Here is a 15,785-nt window from a genome sequence, read left to right on the forward strand (position 1 = left end):
GTATCCCACAAAACGCTAGCCCGGTTATCCATCCGAGCTCGTTAGGTTTCCTCGGGCTTGGTCTCAAACCAAACGACTTTTGTCTGCTCCCTTTCCCTTTCTTCTTCCCCTTCCTTCCTTCCTTCCAACAACGATCTCCCTCTCGAATGGCTCAAGCATCATGCGAGCCTGTCACCCCGATAGGCCGAGTGATCAAAACTAACAGGATGTACTACCTGGCTCTGATTCAACTCGCGACAAACCTTGACAATGCGCTTTTTGGCGTCCTTGGTGTCGCGGTGAGCTCGAAGTTCAGCCTCTTTGGAGGGTGTTAAGGATGAGTTGAAGAGCTAGTGGTCTTGTTTTAATGGTGATGCAGGTCTGGACGTATTTGTGAGTTCCCATCGCACCCAGGGAGGAGAGGGGGGGGGGAGGCCGTGGGAGGGAGGAAACCCGTCGACTCGAGCTCACCGATTTTTCTGCCCCCCAACCTCCTCCATCTCTTCAGCACCACCTTCAAACACGACCGACGATTCATCAAAGCTCTAGTAGCATCCCTTCTTGCCCTCAACATGTAAGTTATGAACCGTCGTTGCATGGCTGAATGTTGGGCTCGAACAAACACAAACTCAACGGATTTTTCGTTGTTCCTCTCAGAGCTCAAACCGTGTCAGCGATTGCCTTCACCATCCAGACCTTCGTCGTCTATACTGGGAACTGGGATATATTTTCGCTTTCTTACGTGATCAGTATCTCTGCTGACGTCTCTGGAAGAAGAGTTCAAACGATGCATGGTTTCGAGACTCACGACGCGTTTTTTGTTTTCGTTCGATCAGGTCATCGCTATTCAAACCGTCGAATCCCTCGCTGTGTTCCCCTCACAGCTCTTCTTTCTGGGTAGGGTCTACAAGCTGTCTAAGTCGCCGATCCTCGTCGCTTTCCTGCTGCCTTTGATCGTCGCCGATGTTGGTCTTGGGTTGTCGAATGCTGTATTGACGGGTGTGCTGTTGACTTGCTCTTCTCTAGGTTTTTCCTTTCGAGTGGAGCTGATGAGCTTTTTCTCTTTATCACCTTTCAGCCAGGGTCCTCCAGTCCCGACGATGTGAGTCTCACGTTCTCTTTTGACTCTCGATTGATTCAGACGCGTCGCTCACGCTCACTCGCTTTCTCTCCGTCTGTCGTTTTCCCCCTTTCGAAGGTCGACTTCGCCGCCATTCAAAAACTTAGTAAAGTCAACATCACCTGGAAAGCGGTCACCTTCGCTATAGACTTCTTTCTCACTTCATTCGATCCTTCTTCCCGCTGTCCCTTTGGTTTCCTCCTCTCATCCCTCCCCGATTTTCCCTCTCTTCGCCTTCTTTTATTCTCCCTTCTCAGTTGTGTACTTCCTTCAACACTGCCGCAATGGCTGGCGCAAAACCGACAAGATTGTCTCTTCCTTGATCTACTTCACCATGGAAGCTCAAATCCTGCCTCTCACTGCAGCTCTGTACTTCCTTGTCGCCTACGTACGTCGGCTCCTCAACCCTTTCGGCGGTAATTCTTCAATGCTGACTTGTTCCTCGGTGCACGTATGTAGGTGCAAGACGCTGGCGGGAACGTTTGGTTTCTCGGGTCGTTCGCTGAGGCGAAGGTCGCGGCGCTGTCAGTTTTGCACGTTCTGAATAGATTCGTCCAGCTTTCTATACTTCTTCATTTCTTCTGTGTCACTTATCCTGACTTCGCTTTCGCGCAGTCGAGCCCACATTCGCCGAGACCTCGACGGGACCGAACCAACAGAACTCCCCTCGTTACCCCGAAGAACTACATACGTGACGCCAGACTTTCCCTCCGCGGAGACGGGGAAAGGAGCAATTGTGGTCGGTACGGGGACTCGGGTGAGCTTGTTCAATATACCGGCTGATTTCAAGCCAGAAAGAGGGGAGCTGACATCGTTTTCGTTCGTTCCAACGCGTTCAGGTCCAGGTCTCCGAGCCTTCGCCTTCAGATCGACTCGAGTGGGAGACCAGCAAAGAGCGATGTAAGAGCTGGAGAGACGAGCAGAAGCCTGAACAGGAGAGGGGGGCGATACCGGAGAAGTGGGAGCCTTAGGAGATGAGACTTCGAAACGATTTGGCGAGAGGGATGAGAGTCGAAGAAACGGAAAGCCAACGAGTCCGCTTGGGTTGAAGCCTTTCTTCAGCACGCTCTTGGAAAGGAAAGAGACAGATACAGCTCGTAAACCGAAAGCAGTGAAGTATCAGGGCTGGCAGAAGGGCATCGATAGCAGCGAGTCTGAACTCAGAGTCCAGTGCGAACCCCTCCTCCTCCGCTTCTCTCCTCTCCCTCGTCTTCCCACTGTATGGCATCCAAGTAAACCGAACTCCAATAAGTCCCCGTTCGAATCGAGTATGGTTGAGGTCTGGAAGCAGGGCGGACGGGATTCGGTTCGACGACGTCGCGTTGGGGTAGTCGAAGGAGGGACTCGAGTCGCCCTGCTCTCGAGCACGGCTCGACGAGACTTTTAAAATTCCGAGGAGTCCCAGCCGGTCGGCAAGTTCTGCTTCCACAACTAAACCAGGCGGGAGGAATGGTAAGAAGGACGAAAGGTCAGCGCTCGCATCGTTTACCTCGCGAGATAAATGATCGAAGCTCGACTCACCTTGATCCGGACCAGTAGATGCGAAGTCAAGCGTATCGGAAATATTCCCATCCGACCCAGTTGGCGATCACGTAGCTGTTTGGACGGAACCACACGTAGAGAGAGGGAAGGGAGAGGAAGGAAGCGGGGGTGAGCTCGAGCTCAACTCGAGAGGTCGCAGAGTTGGGACGAACTAAGCTCCGCTTGGGATCAAGAGAGGCAGCAAATACCGGTAGTGGGTATCTTCGCATATGAGCTGAACGATCTGTCAAGAGGAGAAACGATAGATAGGGGGTGAGCTCGGAGAGAAAGGAGGAGGAGGAGGAGAGAAGGAAGAGCGAGCTCACCTTCGACTTTCCTTCTTCCCGATGGATCCCCAGGCAGCCGAACGTCGTCAATCCAGCGTAGAGCAAGACGAGAGAGGAGAAGAGGAGTATGATATAAGCTCGATTGAGAACCTGGCTCGAAGACAAGGGAAGCGACATGGGTGACGGGAGGAAAGGAAAGAAACAGAGCAGAGTTCGAGAGATGGATGAGCTCGAGAGAGCGTGGCTGATTTCTGAGTCCGAGGATCTCTCGAGCTGAAATTTCGACCGCTGAAGAACCAGAGGCTTCTGATACGAGCTCCCAGCTGCAAAATTTCACTTTTCCTTGCGTGAGAACCGAAAGAAAGGGAGGTTCAACTTGTGATCCCCTAACTTCGTTCACCTTCGCCCAAACCCTCCTCCTCCTTGTCTTCTCCTTCCTTCAACCTTCACCAGCTCAAAGACGACGAAACTTCCCAAAGCTTCTTGACTTCTCCTACCAGCTCCATCCTCGAAGGAAGAACTTTACGCTCCCGATGATTCTCGACGAGCCTTCCCCTCGTCCTCCCACGACCTCAACGACGCTCTCCCGCTCTGACGCTCCTTCCTCCTCCACTCTCTCCCCTCCCCATCGATCTTCGTCCTCCTCCTCCTCCTTCTCCTCCGGACCTTCGATGCGTCTCAGGGTTGGAACTCGTTTAGCGGTCAGTCGCACGCTTCAGAGGGTTTCAAGGGACGAGGGAGGCGAGGGAAGGAGAGACAGTTCATCAAGCTGACCTCTGTTTTGATCTCCTTTCTTCCTTCCTTCCCTCCCTCTAGGCCGTCCCAGTTCCTGCTCCAACAGAGTCCATACGGCTCCAAGACTTTGACGGGCCCTATCAGCTCTCGGAGTATCTTTCTCGCTTGGTCGCTCAGGAGGGAGCGACAGCAAACGACGTCGACAAGCTCGTCAGGATTCCGGGGGAGGAAGAGGGCGAGGGGTCAACTTCAGAGGAGTGGGTAGACGCAGATGTCGTGAGTAAGATAGCTCGAGAAGATACTGAAAGGTAGAACAGAGGGCTGACTATCCTCCTTCGTCGAAACAGTGGCTCTACGAGCATCTCCTGTGAGTCTAGAGCTCATCCGAACTTCCTTCCCTCCGTGGCGATCCCCCGCTGACCCTCTTCTCCTCTCTTTCCAGACGACTCCCTCCCGACCTTACACCTCTCATTACCTCGTTGCTCACTTGCTGTACGCCCGAGACGTGTCCTGATATGAGAGCCGGAGAGTGGCAGTACCTCTGTGCAGCTCATCCAAGGCTGGCAGTCAACAAGGTCAGCTTTCGTCTTGCCCTCGTCTCTCCCTGCTTCATCTCTCATAAACTCACTCTTTTTTGTTCTTTTATATAATCTCACAGGACTGTGCTGCCGTCGACTACGTTCTCCACGCTCTGGATTCGATCACGTCCATGCTCAACTCGAGTCGGGTCTTTCCTTCGAGGTGAGCTTCGTTCCTCCTCCCTCCTCTTTTGTCCTCCTTCGCTCGAGCTTACTCTCGTCCAAAATCCCACATCCCCCAGACTCTCCATCCCTTCAACCTCTCGTCAGAACCTCAAGAACATTGCTCGTCGGCTGAGCCGGATCTTTGGGCACGCGTACTCGTTCCATCGAGAGGTCTTCGAAGCGTGCGAGGTTCGTTCTTCTTCCTCCTTCGGTTCGCTCGCTCGTCAACCCAGGGTCTCTTCAAATTTCCCATTGGCTGACCAATGCTTTCTTTCTTCGTTTTGCAGGAGGAAACCTCCCTCTACCGACGCTTCCTAGCTCTCTCTGAGCAATTCGCCCTGGTTGACGCTCGTGAACTCGCCATCCCGATCGAACGGTTCCTCGACCCCGAGCCAGCTTCGAACGAGACCGAGGACGACAAGGATCTTTATCGGAACGGATCCATCTCCGAGGAACAGGAAGGGGAGGACGAATGGGAGTTCAACGGTCGAGGGACGACGAGAGGTCCTCGTGCGAAGGGAGGACGGACCGTCCAGGAGTTCGCCATCGGAGAAGCCAACGACGATGACGACGAGGAAGATAGCAGCAGCAGCGACGAAGATGAGGAGGAGGATCGATCAGATCGAGAGTTTCCTCCGGGACTAGGCTTGGTCGGTCCCAACAAGACCAACGAGTCGTCGCGTCCTTCGCCTCCTCGCAACGGACCTCTCAACACCGCTCTCCCTCCCTCTCCCTCTCCTTCCCCACCTCGAACCAACAACACCACTTCCTACATCCCCATCGCCGCCCCAAACACAGCGCTCCTCTCCCAATCCACCCTCCCCCCCGCCATCGCATCCCACACCCACCTCAAACCCCTCTCTCCCTCCCTCAACCTTCCCTTGCCCAAATCCTTCCTCGGCTCCCCCATCATGCTCTCCTCCCCTCCGTCCTCAGTCAAAACCTCCCCTATCAACGCTACCGGAACCAACACTTCCAATTCTCGCAGCGGCAGCGCTAGTCCCAACAAGAGTCGTTCACCTGCGTTGGGGAACACCAGCTTCCTTCCCCTGCCCGTCAGTCCCGTAGGTTCTCCTTCGAAGGAGGTCGCACCGTCGGCACCTGCGAACGGAGGAGGAGGAGGAAAGAGGACCCGAACGACCACGGCGATCAAGGCGCCGAATACGTTCACGGTCGCGGCCGGAGGGAAGAGTCTCGGGAGGAAGGAGGGAGGGAGGGTCGTGAAGGCTGCTGGGAAGGGAGCAGCGGGGGGAGGAGAGTTTGGGAATGGTTGGAGAGAGGGAAGGGAGAGGGAGAAGAGTGTGTAATGAACGAGCAAGAGTGAGGGCATTCGTTTCGGGCATAACAACAACACGGACTCGTGGCTTTCGTTTTGATTTTTTGGGTCGCATCGGTTTCGGTTTGTTTCTCTGACGACGGTTTCTGTTTCTCTAACGTACATATAGCCTTGAGGGTCTCCATTTCCTTTTTACGATATACTTACGATGATGAACCTTGTTTCTTTCTCTCGTCGTTCGAGCCAGAGAAAAGAGCGGAGGAGGGGAGAGACGCGTCGGAAGCATCACTTCGCTCGATCTTGCTTCAAGGGGAAGCGAGCGGAGCACAAGGTTGGAGGGGTTCGTATATCTCAAAACGAGAAGAAGAAGAAGAAAGCTAAGAACCAAGACTACGGACGAAGGGAAACAGTAGTGGTAAGACGAAAGGAAGAAGAACGAAACGGAGAACGAGACCTGTTATTGTGTTGTTTTAAGTAGATGGTTTTGGGTGAGAGATCAGAAGAAGGGAACAAAACAAAGGAGAAGGAAACTAAGATGGAGCTATTTATACAGTTCGGTTAGGCAGCAGCACCGGTAGCGGCTCGAACGAGAGCGGCTGCTTCGAGAGCGAGTTGACCCTGAGATGGGGAAACGAAAGGACAAGATCGGTTTCTATGCGAGGATCGGTCGATGGTTATGGGAGAGACGGGACGTACGGGGTAGTACCAAGTGACGAGGGCGATGATGACGTAGCAGAGCATGAGGATGGCACCTGCGATCAAGAAGGAAGGAGGGAGTCAGCACAGTCGAAAACGGAGAAGAAGAACAGACGCAGACTGACCTTCGAGATAGTTGGTCTTTCCATCTTGAATAGCCCAGTTGACGACGAGAATCGTGAGGAAGAGAGCGATGGTTTCGAAGAGGTCGAACCTGAAGTGAAGAGAAGAAGGACGAGAGGGTCAGTTCGAGATTGGTCAAAACGCGTCGAGTTTGGCTCGGAGGAGGAAGGAAGGACGAACTTGAGAGTCAACGGCTGTCCGATGGCCCATCCAAGAAGGACGAGGACTGGGATGACGAAGAGGGCGATTTGAATGGACGATCCGACGGCGATAGAGAGGGAGAGGTCGATCCTGAGGTGAAGGAAAAGACGCGCGTCAGTGGGGGTCTCAAAGATGAGATGCGAACGGAGAGGACACTCACTTATCCTTGATGGAAACGACTACGGCAGTGACGTGCTCCGCAGCGTTTCCGACCTGAGAGAAAGAGAGGAGAGGGAGGTCAGGGACGCGTCGAACAGGCGAGGTGTCGGAAAGGCGAAACTCACGAGCGGAAGAAGAATCAAAGCAACGAACTCCCTCGAGATTCCACCAGTGTTCGTCAACCCATCGATGGAGCCAATGAGGAATTCAGCAGTGACTCCAGTGAAGCCTGTGACGACGACGAGGAGGAGAGCTGCTTGAAGGCGCGTCAGAAGAGGGACTTCGAGGACTTCCTCTTCTTCTTCGATGATCTCGTCTCCGTTATCATCGAGCTCGATGGATCGACAAGTCGACGTAGAGGACGACGATGAGGATGAAGAAGACGCAGATCCTGGGATCCAGTGAGGTCGAGGGAAGACTGCTGATCCTGGAGGGGAGGGGCCGCTGTCGGCTGCTGCTGCTTCTCGTCGGCGTCTCTGGAAGGGAGTGACGGTCTTGAAGAGATAAGCGTGAGTCCAGAGCTGGAAGGCGAGGTACCCGACTGAACAAAACGAAATAAGACGAGAGAGTGAGCGACGAGCTCCTTTTCGAGATCGACGAAGGTCGCACTGCTGACCGTAGGTCATGAGAAGCATGAAGGCAATTCCTCGACTGATAGAGAGGAGATCGGCCAGTTCTTGACCCTCTGGTTGAGTGAACGATCCGAGGCCGAACGAAGCTGAGAAAGGAAAGGTAAAGTCAGAAGAGCGAAACCAACGACGAGAGGGACTGGACGAAACCATGATACGCCGAAGGCAAGACCACAGCAACGACTGCGATTCCGAGTAGGGAGATGTTGAGTTGAGCGGCTCTGATTCCGTAGCCCTGCTCGTGGAATCGAAGTCCTCCAGCGAAGAAGCACCTGCAAGAGGAAGGAGAGGGAGAGTGAGTGATCGGGCTCGTCGCGTCGAAGAAACGGGAGACTCACATTCCGAGAACGAGAAGCGTGTTAGAGAGGATGGATCCGATCATGCTAGAGGACAGAACCGAAAAGGGACGAGAGATCAGTGACTCACAACGAGAGGTTCGACGAGTCTCGGACTCACGAAGATCGCACAATGTCGAGCTCTCCTTTAACGAGAGCGAGGATACTGATGAGCAGTTCGACAGCGTTTCCGAAGGTAGCGTTCAAGAGTCCCCCCAAACTATCGCCAACCCTGAGCGCTACCTGCTCCGTCGCGAATCCAAGCAAGGAAGCGAGCGGGATGATGGAGAGGAACGAGAAGACGAAGATGAGGGTGTCCGATTGACCAGAGAACTCGAGAGCCCAGGCGACGGGGATGAAGATGAGCTGGGATGAAAAGGAAGACGCGTCGGGTCAGCCTCTCGTCCTCTTCTTCTCTCTCGAGAAGAAGAAGGAAGAGAAGAAGGAAAGAACTCACCATGACGTTGAACCAACTGGCAGTGGCGATGTTTCTGAGAGCGACTCTCCAAGTAAGGCCAGCGTCGCTGGCGAGCTTCTTTCGAGGAGAGAAGATGGACTTGAAGGTTCGTCGAGTGGGCTGATGCTCGTCTCCGTTGGTGTAAGGTGTGTTGTTGTCGGCGAGGGTAGTCCCAGTCATCGTTCCCTGTCCTTGTGGGAAGGAGGAGGAGTTTGGGGCTGTTCCAGAGCGTCGAACTCCTCGATGAATCGAAGGAGGGTCGTCTGAGAAAGGGGAAAGAGGGAAGGTGTGCAAGGTGAGCGACGAGAGAAGCCCTGGGGCAAGGGAGAGAGCGGAAGGGAGAGAGAGCGGAAAGAACAGAGCGAGACGAGACTCACCTTTGATGGGAGAGTGAACCTCGGGATTGGACTGTACAAGGGGACAAGAGGAAGAAACGAAGATCAGTTAGGGTTCTATTAGTTAGACTCGCAGGCGATGATGAAGTCTGGTTCGAGTCGGCGGATGGGAGAGATCGGGAACGAACCTGAGTCCTAGGCTGCTTCGGATTAGCGAGCTTCTCGAGGAACTGAAAGAAAGGATGTCGATGGGAAAGGAAACGAGATCAGCGACCTGTGAGAAGAGACGAGAGGTTATCGTGCGATCCAGGGCGAGGGAAGGAAGAGAGGGAGGTCGCCGCCAAGGTGGTTCCTTCGAGCCCATGCTGTTCCTCCTTCAGACTGCAGAGAAAGGGTACAGACCTTGTTCTTGATTGAAGGGAGAACATCCTCGACTTTCTCTGTGAAGTAAGGGTTGTTCTTGTGGTCGATGATGATGGGAGAGGTGAAGGGGGAGTTCCCTCGCGAAGGAGGTTCGTCGGTTTCCTCGGGGACTTCAACTCCTTGGGGGAGGCTGGCGGTGTTGTGGTTGGAGGAGATTCGGGCAGCAGATGAGGTAGAAGAGGATATAGCCATCGATTGAAGGATGAGTCGAGGCGGGATGGTTATCTGAAAAGGAGGAACTGAAGGAGGAGGGAGGAGGGGAGATGAGGTCGAGGTCGACAAAGCAGAACGAAGGGTTAGCTTTCAGCAGCTTCTTCAAGAGGCATCTCGTTCAGGCGAAGACGAGCACCAAGGGAGGACCATAAACTATGGATGGGATGGAAGAACTGACCTGTTGTGGTGGTTGTTAGAAGGGAGGAAGGAGGGAGAGGAAGGAGCCACGCTCGAGCTGATGTCGACTTTCGGCCTCACCCTTCATTGGCCAAGTCCATTAGAAAACAGACAGGGAAGATATTTTCACAGAACCTGGTGGAATCGAGCCGTTTTGTATACATGTATTTACGAGATTGCTCGAAAGAACCACTCGACTTGCTAGATGTGAGACGAAGGACGAAAGAGAGATTGGGTGCTGACGCGCTTTCACGACGCGTCGAGCTGTTGCTTTCCTTTCTGTCTCTCCCGTCCCAAGAACTAAAACTGAGACGTTGGAAAGTAAAGGCGAGCCTAGACTCTCTTCGCGCGAGATTCGAAATCAGGCAAGCGAAGGCGAGAAGAGAGAGGAAACCGTCTCGGCTGCAATTTCTCTGCCCTCGGTTTTCTCAACCAACCCTTTACATTCAGATCATGGACTTCAGCAGAGCCGTGAAATATGTCGCCTCGAGCATTTTTTTTTCCCTCGCCTGTTTGTTTCGCTTCCTCATCCGTCTCCTCCAAACCATCAGGATCCCTTGCCTCTCAGCCCTCCCATCCTCCTCTCGCCGCTCCCTCTCCAATGTGCTTCTCTCCCAGTCATTCTATCGTGGCCACCTCACCATCATGAAGCTCCTCGAATCTTCGAAGACCTTCAAAGCGACCATCGCCTCGCTCGAAGGAAAGGTCAATCGACTTCAGCACGAATCTCTCGTTCAGTCGGCTTCCATCCTCGACCTCTCCTTCGCCAGCATAGCTCGTCAGTAAAAAGATTAGACGTGTGACCAGAGTCTCGATGTATCGTTTTAAGCGTAGAAAAGCGAGACGTGCAAGGAAGAGAGGGGAAAATCGCGTCGGACACGTTGCGACGTCGTTTCGGAGCTGCTAAGAGGAAAAGCGTCATGATCTTGGACGTCGACCCACCGTTACGAGGACAGAAACCATCCTTCACAACCGTTCAACGTCTCCTCTTCCCGTTCTTCTTCCTAGCGTTCCTCCTCTGCCGTTCCTCCCCTCCTCCTCCTCCTCCTCCTCCTCCTCCTCCGCCTTCCTGCTCTTCACCTCCTGCACCTCCCCTTCCTCTAGACCTCCCGCAACTCTTTCATATCACCGCTCGAAGAATACGCTCGTACTGCGTCTCGTTCAAAAGCTTCTCCACCATCTCAGCCTTCGACTCCCAGGACACCCCTTCGTCGCTCCTGTTCGATCCCCTTCTCCTCCCCAGTTGGTCTGAACAGCCATGCCAAGCGTCTCTCATGAGATTCCCAATGTCGAGCCAGACGATGCAAGCGGCGCATTCAAAGACGAGCCGTCCGTGTTTCCAAAGGATGAGGACGAAGGGGTAGCTTCCGTCTTCCTTTCCCCTGCCCCTCCACTTTCCTCCCCTCTCCAGAATTTAGAAGCTCATCGCTTAGTCAGCTTTCTGAGATGCCCCTTTGTTAGACAGCCATTCAGACAATCGCGTTCGCTGATACGAAGTCATCAAAATCCATCAGTATCGTCGTGGTCGAGCTCCAACTGAATCAATCTGACCGTCGCGTCCTCTGATCCTCCCTCTCCGCAACCCCAAAAGACCTGCTCCATCGGAAGTTCAAGATCCGTGACCTTCAGACCGGACGAACCTGTTTCATAGAAGAAGAGAACGAAGGGAGGGATAAGCGAGGGAAGAAACAGGCGAAGAACAAAAAAGAAGGAGCTGAAAGCTCGTTGAACTCACGAGCTTGCGAGATGAAGGCTTCAAAAGTCGTAGGATTCCGTATCGTAGTAGCAACGAGCGCTGTCCGTCGTTTGGGTGGGAAGGAGGACGAATTGAAAGCGGAGGGAGAGGAAGCTGAAGGTTCGAGGAGGAGTCGAAGAGTCGCGACGAGAGGAGGTCCGAGGACCGGGTCGTATGCCTGTAGCGAGAAGAGGGAGAGGCGATGTTAGAGCGTTAGAGCGAGAACACCGCAGATAGAGATGAAGGAGAGAACTTACCACGTCCGCGGCAAAAATTAGCTCGACATCGAGCTGATCCCCCATCTCCTTCACGGCACCCTTCGCCTCCTCATCCTGAGCGTACGACCAGTCTAAGCGATCCACTCGGAGCTTGAGGTCGTCGATCGGTAGCTCGTCTGGAGCAGAGAAAAATAAGCGAGGAACGAAGATGAGAAAGACAGATCATCAGATCGCGCTCGATGCGTCTCGTCTCTTCCGGCCCTCTCAGAGCCACCAACGTCCTAGATCTCCAAAAAAAGATGTCCAAGCTGGACTCACTAAGCTTCAAATTATCCCTCAGCCCATCCAGAACCCTCTCGTCGAAGTCCGTCAGGAGGAGCTCCCCGTCTCTCGACCCCTCCATCAACTTTGCGACCAAGACGCCCAAGAACCCGATTCCCGAGCCCAGCTCGAGCACTCTTGATGGAAACGGCGAATTGGAATACCGAGCTAAGAGGTATTCGGCCAGTCGAAGGCTTTGAACGAGCAGGGGATTCAGAGGACAAAGTCAGGACGCGTCGCAATCGAGGGAACGGACGGAAAACGAATCGCGAGAGCGAGTGAGACGAGTAGTTTGCGGGGTGAGATACATACCTAGCTATCCAGGTTCTCAACCCCGTCGTTCCTCCTTGAATGATGCTCTGCTCTTCCTTGAGCGTGACGAGACCCTGCATCGTCGGGGAGGAGGGAAGAGGGAAGAAGAAGGTCTTGTACGAGGCTCCTGGTGCTGAGGCGAGGTTCGGAGCGTAGGTCAACGATCTAAATGGGGCGGTTTGGTTAGAGCGGGAAAGAGGGAGTCGAGGAAGGAGGGTCAGACAGGTCTGAGAGAACGAGGGAGGAGAGCAGAGAAGAATGAAGGACGAACGAATCGGTTGAAGTAGACTGCAAAGACTCGACATAGACATCTAAGATGGCCTCCAGGATCTCCTGAAAGAGAGAAGCAATTTTATCAGAACGAAGTTGTAAGGGCAGCAGGGAGAGGGACAGAAGAAGAAACGTCGAGCTGTGGTGGGCTGGAGTCGACGCCAACTCACCAGTTCTTCTTCTTCATCTGCTTCCCTGCATCCATCTTCTAGGCGACCGACGAGGGCTTTGAGAAACCCTCTTCTGTATTCTTTGGTGGGAGGATATCGAACGAGTTGGGGGTTGAGGAGGAGGTTGTCGACGATCCAGGGCTGCGAACGAGCGAGGAGGAGGGAGGATGGAAGGACGAGTTGATGGAGAGGTTGCAGGGAGGCATACTGGTGAAGAAGGGATAAGAGGGGATCCGAAGAGGTTGTCGAGGGAGTCATGTCGTCGAGTCGAGGGTCTTTTCGGACAGGGAAGAAGGAGGGAGGAGGAAAGGAAGGAAAGGAAGGTGAGCTCGGCGGAAACGAGGGAGGACGAAAGCGCGCTGCTTCGTTGACGATGGAAGATTTTTCACTGCGAAGAACCGGATCATAATTGCAGTCAGCATGGATTCCGAGGTGCTAAGTTGGCCTTTTGAGCTCACGGATGTCGAGGAGGAACAAAGATGGCTCCCTCGGCGATCTTCCTTTCCGACTCAAAAAAAGGAAAGCGTCGAGAAGCTTCCTTCCCTCTCACCGTCCACCATCATCCCATCTTAAAAGTCCTCCTAGGACCCCCTTTCCATCACCATGGCCTTCCTAGCTCCTCGTCTACCCAACATATCGAGGATCGCAGTGCTCGCTACAGCAGCAGCTGCTTCGCCAGCAGCCTCGACCTCCTCCTCCTCTTCCTCCCCTGCCTCTTCTTCCTCTCGCTCCCTCCGACGATCTTTCACTACAACCTCCAGGTCCTCGAGGTCACCAAGCGACGCTCAATCCCGGTCTCCTTTCCAGCGAGTAAGTCCTTGTACATTTCCTGGGTCGATTTTGGTTGAGCTTCAAACGATCCTCGTCGCCCAAAGAGCTCGAAGCTGATTCCTTTTTTTTACTCGGTCTTCCTTCAGCGATCTATCCACTCCTCTCGACCTTCCCTCGCCGCTAAGAACCCTTACGAGGTCATCGGAGTCGACAAGAAGGCTCCCGCCAACGAGATCAAGAAGGCCTACTACGAGGTTCGTACTAGAACTTGCGAGCTCTGTCTCCTTCCTTCCCTCCTCCCTTCGCTCGTCGCTCGTTCGCCCTCTTCGTCCAACTGAGCTTGATCGCTGACCTCTCTCGCCTATTACCTTCGTCTCAACAGCTGGCCAAGAAGTACCATCCTGATCAAAACAAAACTCCTGGAGCGAAGGAGAAGTTCGTCGAGATCCAGGCCGCCTACGACGTGAGCTTCACCCTTTCCTTCCTTGACCTTCCCCTTCTCTGCTCTCCCTAGTTCATCATCGCCTGACGCGTTTTCCTTTGCTTTCGCATCGACCCTTCGCCCTCCAGGTTCTTTCCGACGAGAAGAAGCGATCTGCCTACGACTCTTACGGCTCAGCCTCGCAGGACGGAAACTTCGACCCATCCCAAGGAGGAGGCTCTCCCTTCGGAGGAGGAGGATTCGGTGGCTTCCAGGACTTCTCTGGATCCTTCGGAGCCGGACAGGGTACTCGAGGAACAGCCGATCTCTTCGAATCCCTCTTCGGATCGTTCACTGGAGGAGGAGGACCCGGACGTCCTGGCCGACCATCAAAAGGAGATGATCTCGAGTCCTCGGTCACCATCGACTTCCTCGAGTCCTGCTCTGGAACCAGCACCTCCGTTCAAACTCAACCCGTAGCGGAATGTGGATCGTGTAAGGGTCAAGGGATGAAGACGGGAGCCAAGAGGTCGCAGTGCAAGACCTGTAAGGGAACCGGAGCGAGGACGTTCGTCATCCAGAGTGGATTCCAGATGCAGTCGACCTGTAACGCTTGTGGAGGAACTGGTAGCGTGATCCCTCCTGGCCAGGAGTGTGGAACCTGTGATGGGCTTGGAAAGGTCAGGGAGAGGAAGACTCAGTCGGTCGCCGTTCCAGCAGGTACGTCGCTCTTTCCCTCCGCTCTCTCTTCGCCTTTTCTCGACCTCTGAAGCTGATCGGTGTCTTTTCATTCTCATTCTTACTCGCATCAGGTGTCGAGGACGGTATGCAACTTCGAATGGCCGGTCAAGGAGACCTTCCTCTCTCTGGATCTGGACCCGCCGGAGATCTCATCATTCGAGTCAACGTTCGACCTTCGAAGGACTTCCGTCGTCAAGGAACCTCTCTCTACCACACCGCCAGGATTCCTGTCCACGTCGCCATGCTCGGAGGAAAGGTCGTCGTTCCTACGCTCGAAGGAAAGGTCGAGGTCAAGGTCAAGGGAGGAACTCAGTCGGGAGAGGAGATCACCCTCGGAGGGAAGGGAGTTCAGAGCGCTGTCTCTCGAACGCAGAAGAGGGGAGATTTGGTTATCGAGTACCAGGTCGAGATTCCTAGGTGAGTCGATCGTTTCTCCGTCTTCGCTTCTCGTCTCGGAGCTTGCGTCGAAGGAGGGACGACGCGTTGACTCCAATTCTCTGATATTTCTTCCCGCTCTCTCCTCTCAGATCTCTCACCGAACAACAGCGACGGATCCTTGAGTCCTACGCCGAGACGGTCGCCGCTCCTTCAGGCAACTCCCGATCCAGCACCACCACATTCAACACCTCCTACTCTCCCCCTTCCAAACCCACACCCACTCCCACTCCTCAGCCCACCACCTCTTCCCCCTCCTCAAAAGCATCTTCGTCTTCACCATCACCAGGTTCGTATTCCCCCAAACCCTCCACTCCCCCGAAGAAGGCTGGCTGGCTCGAGAACACCCTCGGGAAGGCAGCAGATTGGCTCGAGGGGAAGAAGTAGGACGCGTCGACGACCCTCGACCAACCCCGTCCGATCACGAATGCGACGACCCCATCTCCACCTCACTCCTCCTCCTCATCATCTCATCTCATCTCCATCTCCATCTTCGACACACCACCTCTCTACTACTTCATCTCATCTCTCTCTGCTCTCGAATCAAAACTCGGTCGCTCACGTTCGTTCTTTTTCTTTCTTCCCTCCCTCTCGCTTCCTTCCTTTCGGAAACACGCGAATGACCATCAGATTCCCCTCCTCCTCCACCCAACGCAGCTCCGGAACCGTCGAAGGAATCGTCGGAGGAGGCGAAGCTTTGAGCACGGATTGTCGAGGGAGGGAGCGAGTTGGGTTGTTCGTCCAGCAGTTTTTTTTACATTCGTTTAGTAGATATCGTACAGACGGTCTGGATGTGTGCGAGAAGTTTTTTTTTTTTCGCGATTCTTTCTCGGTCAGGAAAGATCGACGAACAGACGAGGGGAGACGTAGAGGAAACGCGTCGGGCGAAAAACGAGATGCTCGGCGTTTCAATATACTCTCTCTTTCGAAAACAAGAGCACAGAAGTCCTTAGATACAAAAGTCCTAGATCCGAACCGCAAA

At 54.0% G+C, this 15,785-nt stretch overlaps 6 protein-coding genes across 6 annotated transcripts; 3 read left to right on the forward strand and 3 right to left on the reverse strand.

Annotated features, from left to right (window-relative positions):
* Positions 1-146: 146 nt before the first annotated feature.
* BDY24DRAFT_437712 (uncharacterized protein) lies at positions 147-2,089 on the forward strand (the record flags this gene model as incomplete). The annotated part of the gene is made up of 11 exons (XM_076644290.1): positions 147-278; positions 359-372; positions 488-553; positions 637-721; positions 816-968; positions 1,058-1,081; positions 1,178-1,283; positions 1,357-1,487; positions 1,559-1,623; positions 1,715-1,856; positions 1,939-2,089. 11 exons carry the CDS (start codon positions 147-149, stop codon positions 2,068-2,070), a joined length of 1,050 nt encoding a protein of 349 aa, XP_076500516.1. The 3' UTR covers positions 2,071-2,089.
* Positions 2,090-2,219: 130 nt separating this feature from the next.
* BDY24DRAFT_374580 (PIG-Y family protein) lies at positions 2,220-3,562 on the reverse strand. Its single transcript, XM_076638441.1, has 4 exons — positions 2,947-3,562; positions 2,794-2,864; positions 2,621-2,695; positions 2,220-2,530 (listed from the first exon to the last, which is right to left on the reverse strand). The coding sequence occupies exons 1-3, from the start codon at positions 3,082-3,084 to the stop codon at positions 2,647-2,649; spliced, it is 258 nt and encodes an 85-aa protein (XP_076500517.1). The 5' UTR covers positions 3,085-3,562; the 3' UTR covers positions 2,220-2,530; positions 2,621-2,646.
* A 487-nt stretch (positions 3,563-4,049) lies between these two features.
* Positions 4,050-4,562, forward strand: BDY24DRAFT_333226 (Mob1/phocein; the record flags this gene model as incomplete). The annotated part of the gene is made up of 3 exons (XM_076637144.1): positions 4,050-4,208; positions 4,301-4,383; positions 4,463-4,562. Coding segments are annotated over 3 exons (342 nt in total), but the record flags the coding sequence as incomplete, so codon positions are not given.
* Positions 4,563-6,179: 1,617 nt separating this feature from the next.
* BDY24DRAFT_88635 (Sodium/calcium exchanger protein-domain-containing protein) lies at positions 6,180-8,722 on the reverse strand. Its single transcript, XM_076645214.1, has 12 exons — positions 8,639-8,722; positions 8,262-8,524; positions 7,926-8,170; positions 7,808-7,852; positions 7,620-7,741; positions 7,457-7,558; positions 6,966-7,381; positions 6,842-6,894; positions 6,661-6,771; positions 6,483-6,571; positions 6,358-6,413; positions 6,180-6,279 (listed from the first exon to the last, which is right to left on the reverse strand). The coding sequence occupies exons 2-12, from the start codon at positions 8,439-8,441 to the stop codon at positions 6,220-6,222; spliced, it is 1,479 nt and encodes a 492-aa protein (XP_076500519.1). The 5' UTR covers positions 8,442-8,524; positions 8,639-8,722; the 3' UTR covers positions 6,180-6,219.
* A 1,751-nt stretch (positions 8,723-10,473) lies between these two features.
* On the reverse strand, positions 10,474-12,944 carry BDY24DRAFT_374589 (putative methyltransferase-domain-containing protein). The gene is made up of 7 exons (XM_076638442.1): positions 12,436-12,944; positions 12,267-12,328; positions 11,996-12,160; positions 11,681-11,877; positions 11,402-11,538; positions 11,145-11,322; positions 10,474-11,049 (listed from the first exon to the last, which is right to left on the reverse strand). The coding sequence occupies exons 1-7, from the start codon at positions 12,691-12,693 to the stop codon at positions 10,910-10,912; spliced, it is 1,137 nt and encodes a 378-aa protein (XP_076500520.1). The 5' UTR covers positions 12,694-12,944; the 3' UTR covers positions 10,474-10,909.
* On the forward strand, positions 12,914-15,768 carry BDY24DRAFT_88661 (uncharacterized protein). The gene is made up of 7 exons (XM_076645215.1): positions 12,914-13,245; positions 13,353-13,460; positions 13,589-13,669; positions 13,777-14,347; positions 14,440-14,785; positions 14,896-15,092; positions 15,434-15,768. The coding sequence occupies exons 1-7, from the start codon at positions 13,039-13,041 to the stop codon at positions 15,502-15,504; spliced, it is 1,581 nt and encodes a 526-aa protein (XP_076500521.1). The 5' UTR covers positions 12,914-13,038; the 3' UTR covers positions 15,505-15,768.
* Positions 15,769-15,785: the final 17 nt, after the last annotated feature.

Source organism: Mrakia frigida (genome assembly GCF_051309035.1).
Source record: "Mrakia frigida strain ATCC 22029 unplaced genomic scaffold BDY24scaffold_2, whole genome shotgun sequence".
Classification (NCBI taxonomy): Eukaryota; Fungi; Basidiomycota; class Tremellomycetes; order Cystofilobasidiales; family Mrakiaceae; genus Mrakia; species Mrakia frigida.

What these genes read in the sequence shown, in the direction of transcription:
- BDY24DRAFT_374589 (XM_076638442.1), bottom strand. Translation starts at nt 12,693, where the DNA reads ATGACTCCCTCGACAACCTCTTCGGATCCCCTCTTATCCCTTCTTCAC. An exon ending in CAGTCTACTTCAACCGATTC is followed by an intron (nt 12,161 to 12,266) that starts GTTCGTCCTTCA and finishes CGCCCCATTTAG; the next exon opens with ATCGTTGACCTACGCTCCGA. An exon ending in AGCCTTCATCTCGCAAGCTC is followed by an intron (nt 11,050 to 11,144) that starts GTGAGTTCAACG and finishes TCTATGAAACAG; the next exon opens with GTTCGTCCGGTCTGAAGGTC.
- BDY24DRAFT_88635 (XM_076645214.1), bottom strand. Translation starts at nt 8,441, where the DNA reads ATGACTGGGACTACCCTCGCCGACAACAACACACCTTACACCAACGGA. An exon ending in CCAGTTGGTTCAACGTCATG is followed by an intron (nt 8,171 to 8,261) that starts GTGAGTTCTTTC and finishes TTTTCATCCCAG; the next exon opens with CTCATCTTCATCCCCGTCGC. An exon ending in TCGTCACTTGGTACTACCCC is followed by an intron (nt 6,280 to 6,357) that starts GTACGTCCCGTC and finishes TCCCCATCTCAG; the next exon opens with GGTCAACTCGCTCTCGAAGC.
- BDY24DRAFT_88661 (XM_076645215.1), top strand. Translation starts at nt 13,039, where the DNA reads ATGGCCTTCCTAGCTCCTCGTCTACCCAACATATCGAGGATCGCAGTG. An exon ending in AGATCCAGGCCGCCTACGAC is followed by an intron (nt 13,670 to 13,776) that starts GTGAGCTTCACC and finishes TTCGCCCTCCAG; the next exon opens with GTTCTTTCCGACGAGAAGAA. An exon ending in TACCAGGTCGAGATTCCTAG is followed by an intron (nt 14,786 to 14,895) that starts GTGAGTCGATCG and finishes CTCTCCTCTCAG; the next exon opens with ATCTCTCACCGAACAACAGC.
- BDY24DRAFT_374580 (XM_076638441.1), bottom strand. Translation starts at nt 3,084, where the DNA reads ATGTCGCTTCCCTTGTCTTCGAGCCAGGTTCTCAATCGAGCTTATATC. An exon ending in GGGAAGAAGGAAAGTCGAAG is followed by an intron (nt 2,865 to 2,946) that starts GTGAGCTCGCTC and finishes TCCTCTTGACAG; the next exon opens with ATCGTTCAGCTCATATGCGA. An exon ending in TTGATCCCAAGCGGAGCTTA is followed by an intron (nt 2,696 to 2,793) that starts GTTCGTCCCAAC and finishes CCGTCCAAACAG; the next exon opens with CTACGTGATCGCCAACTGGG.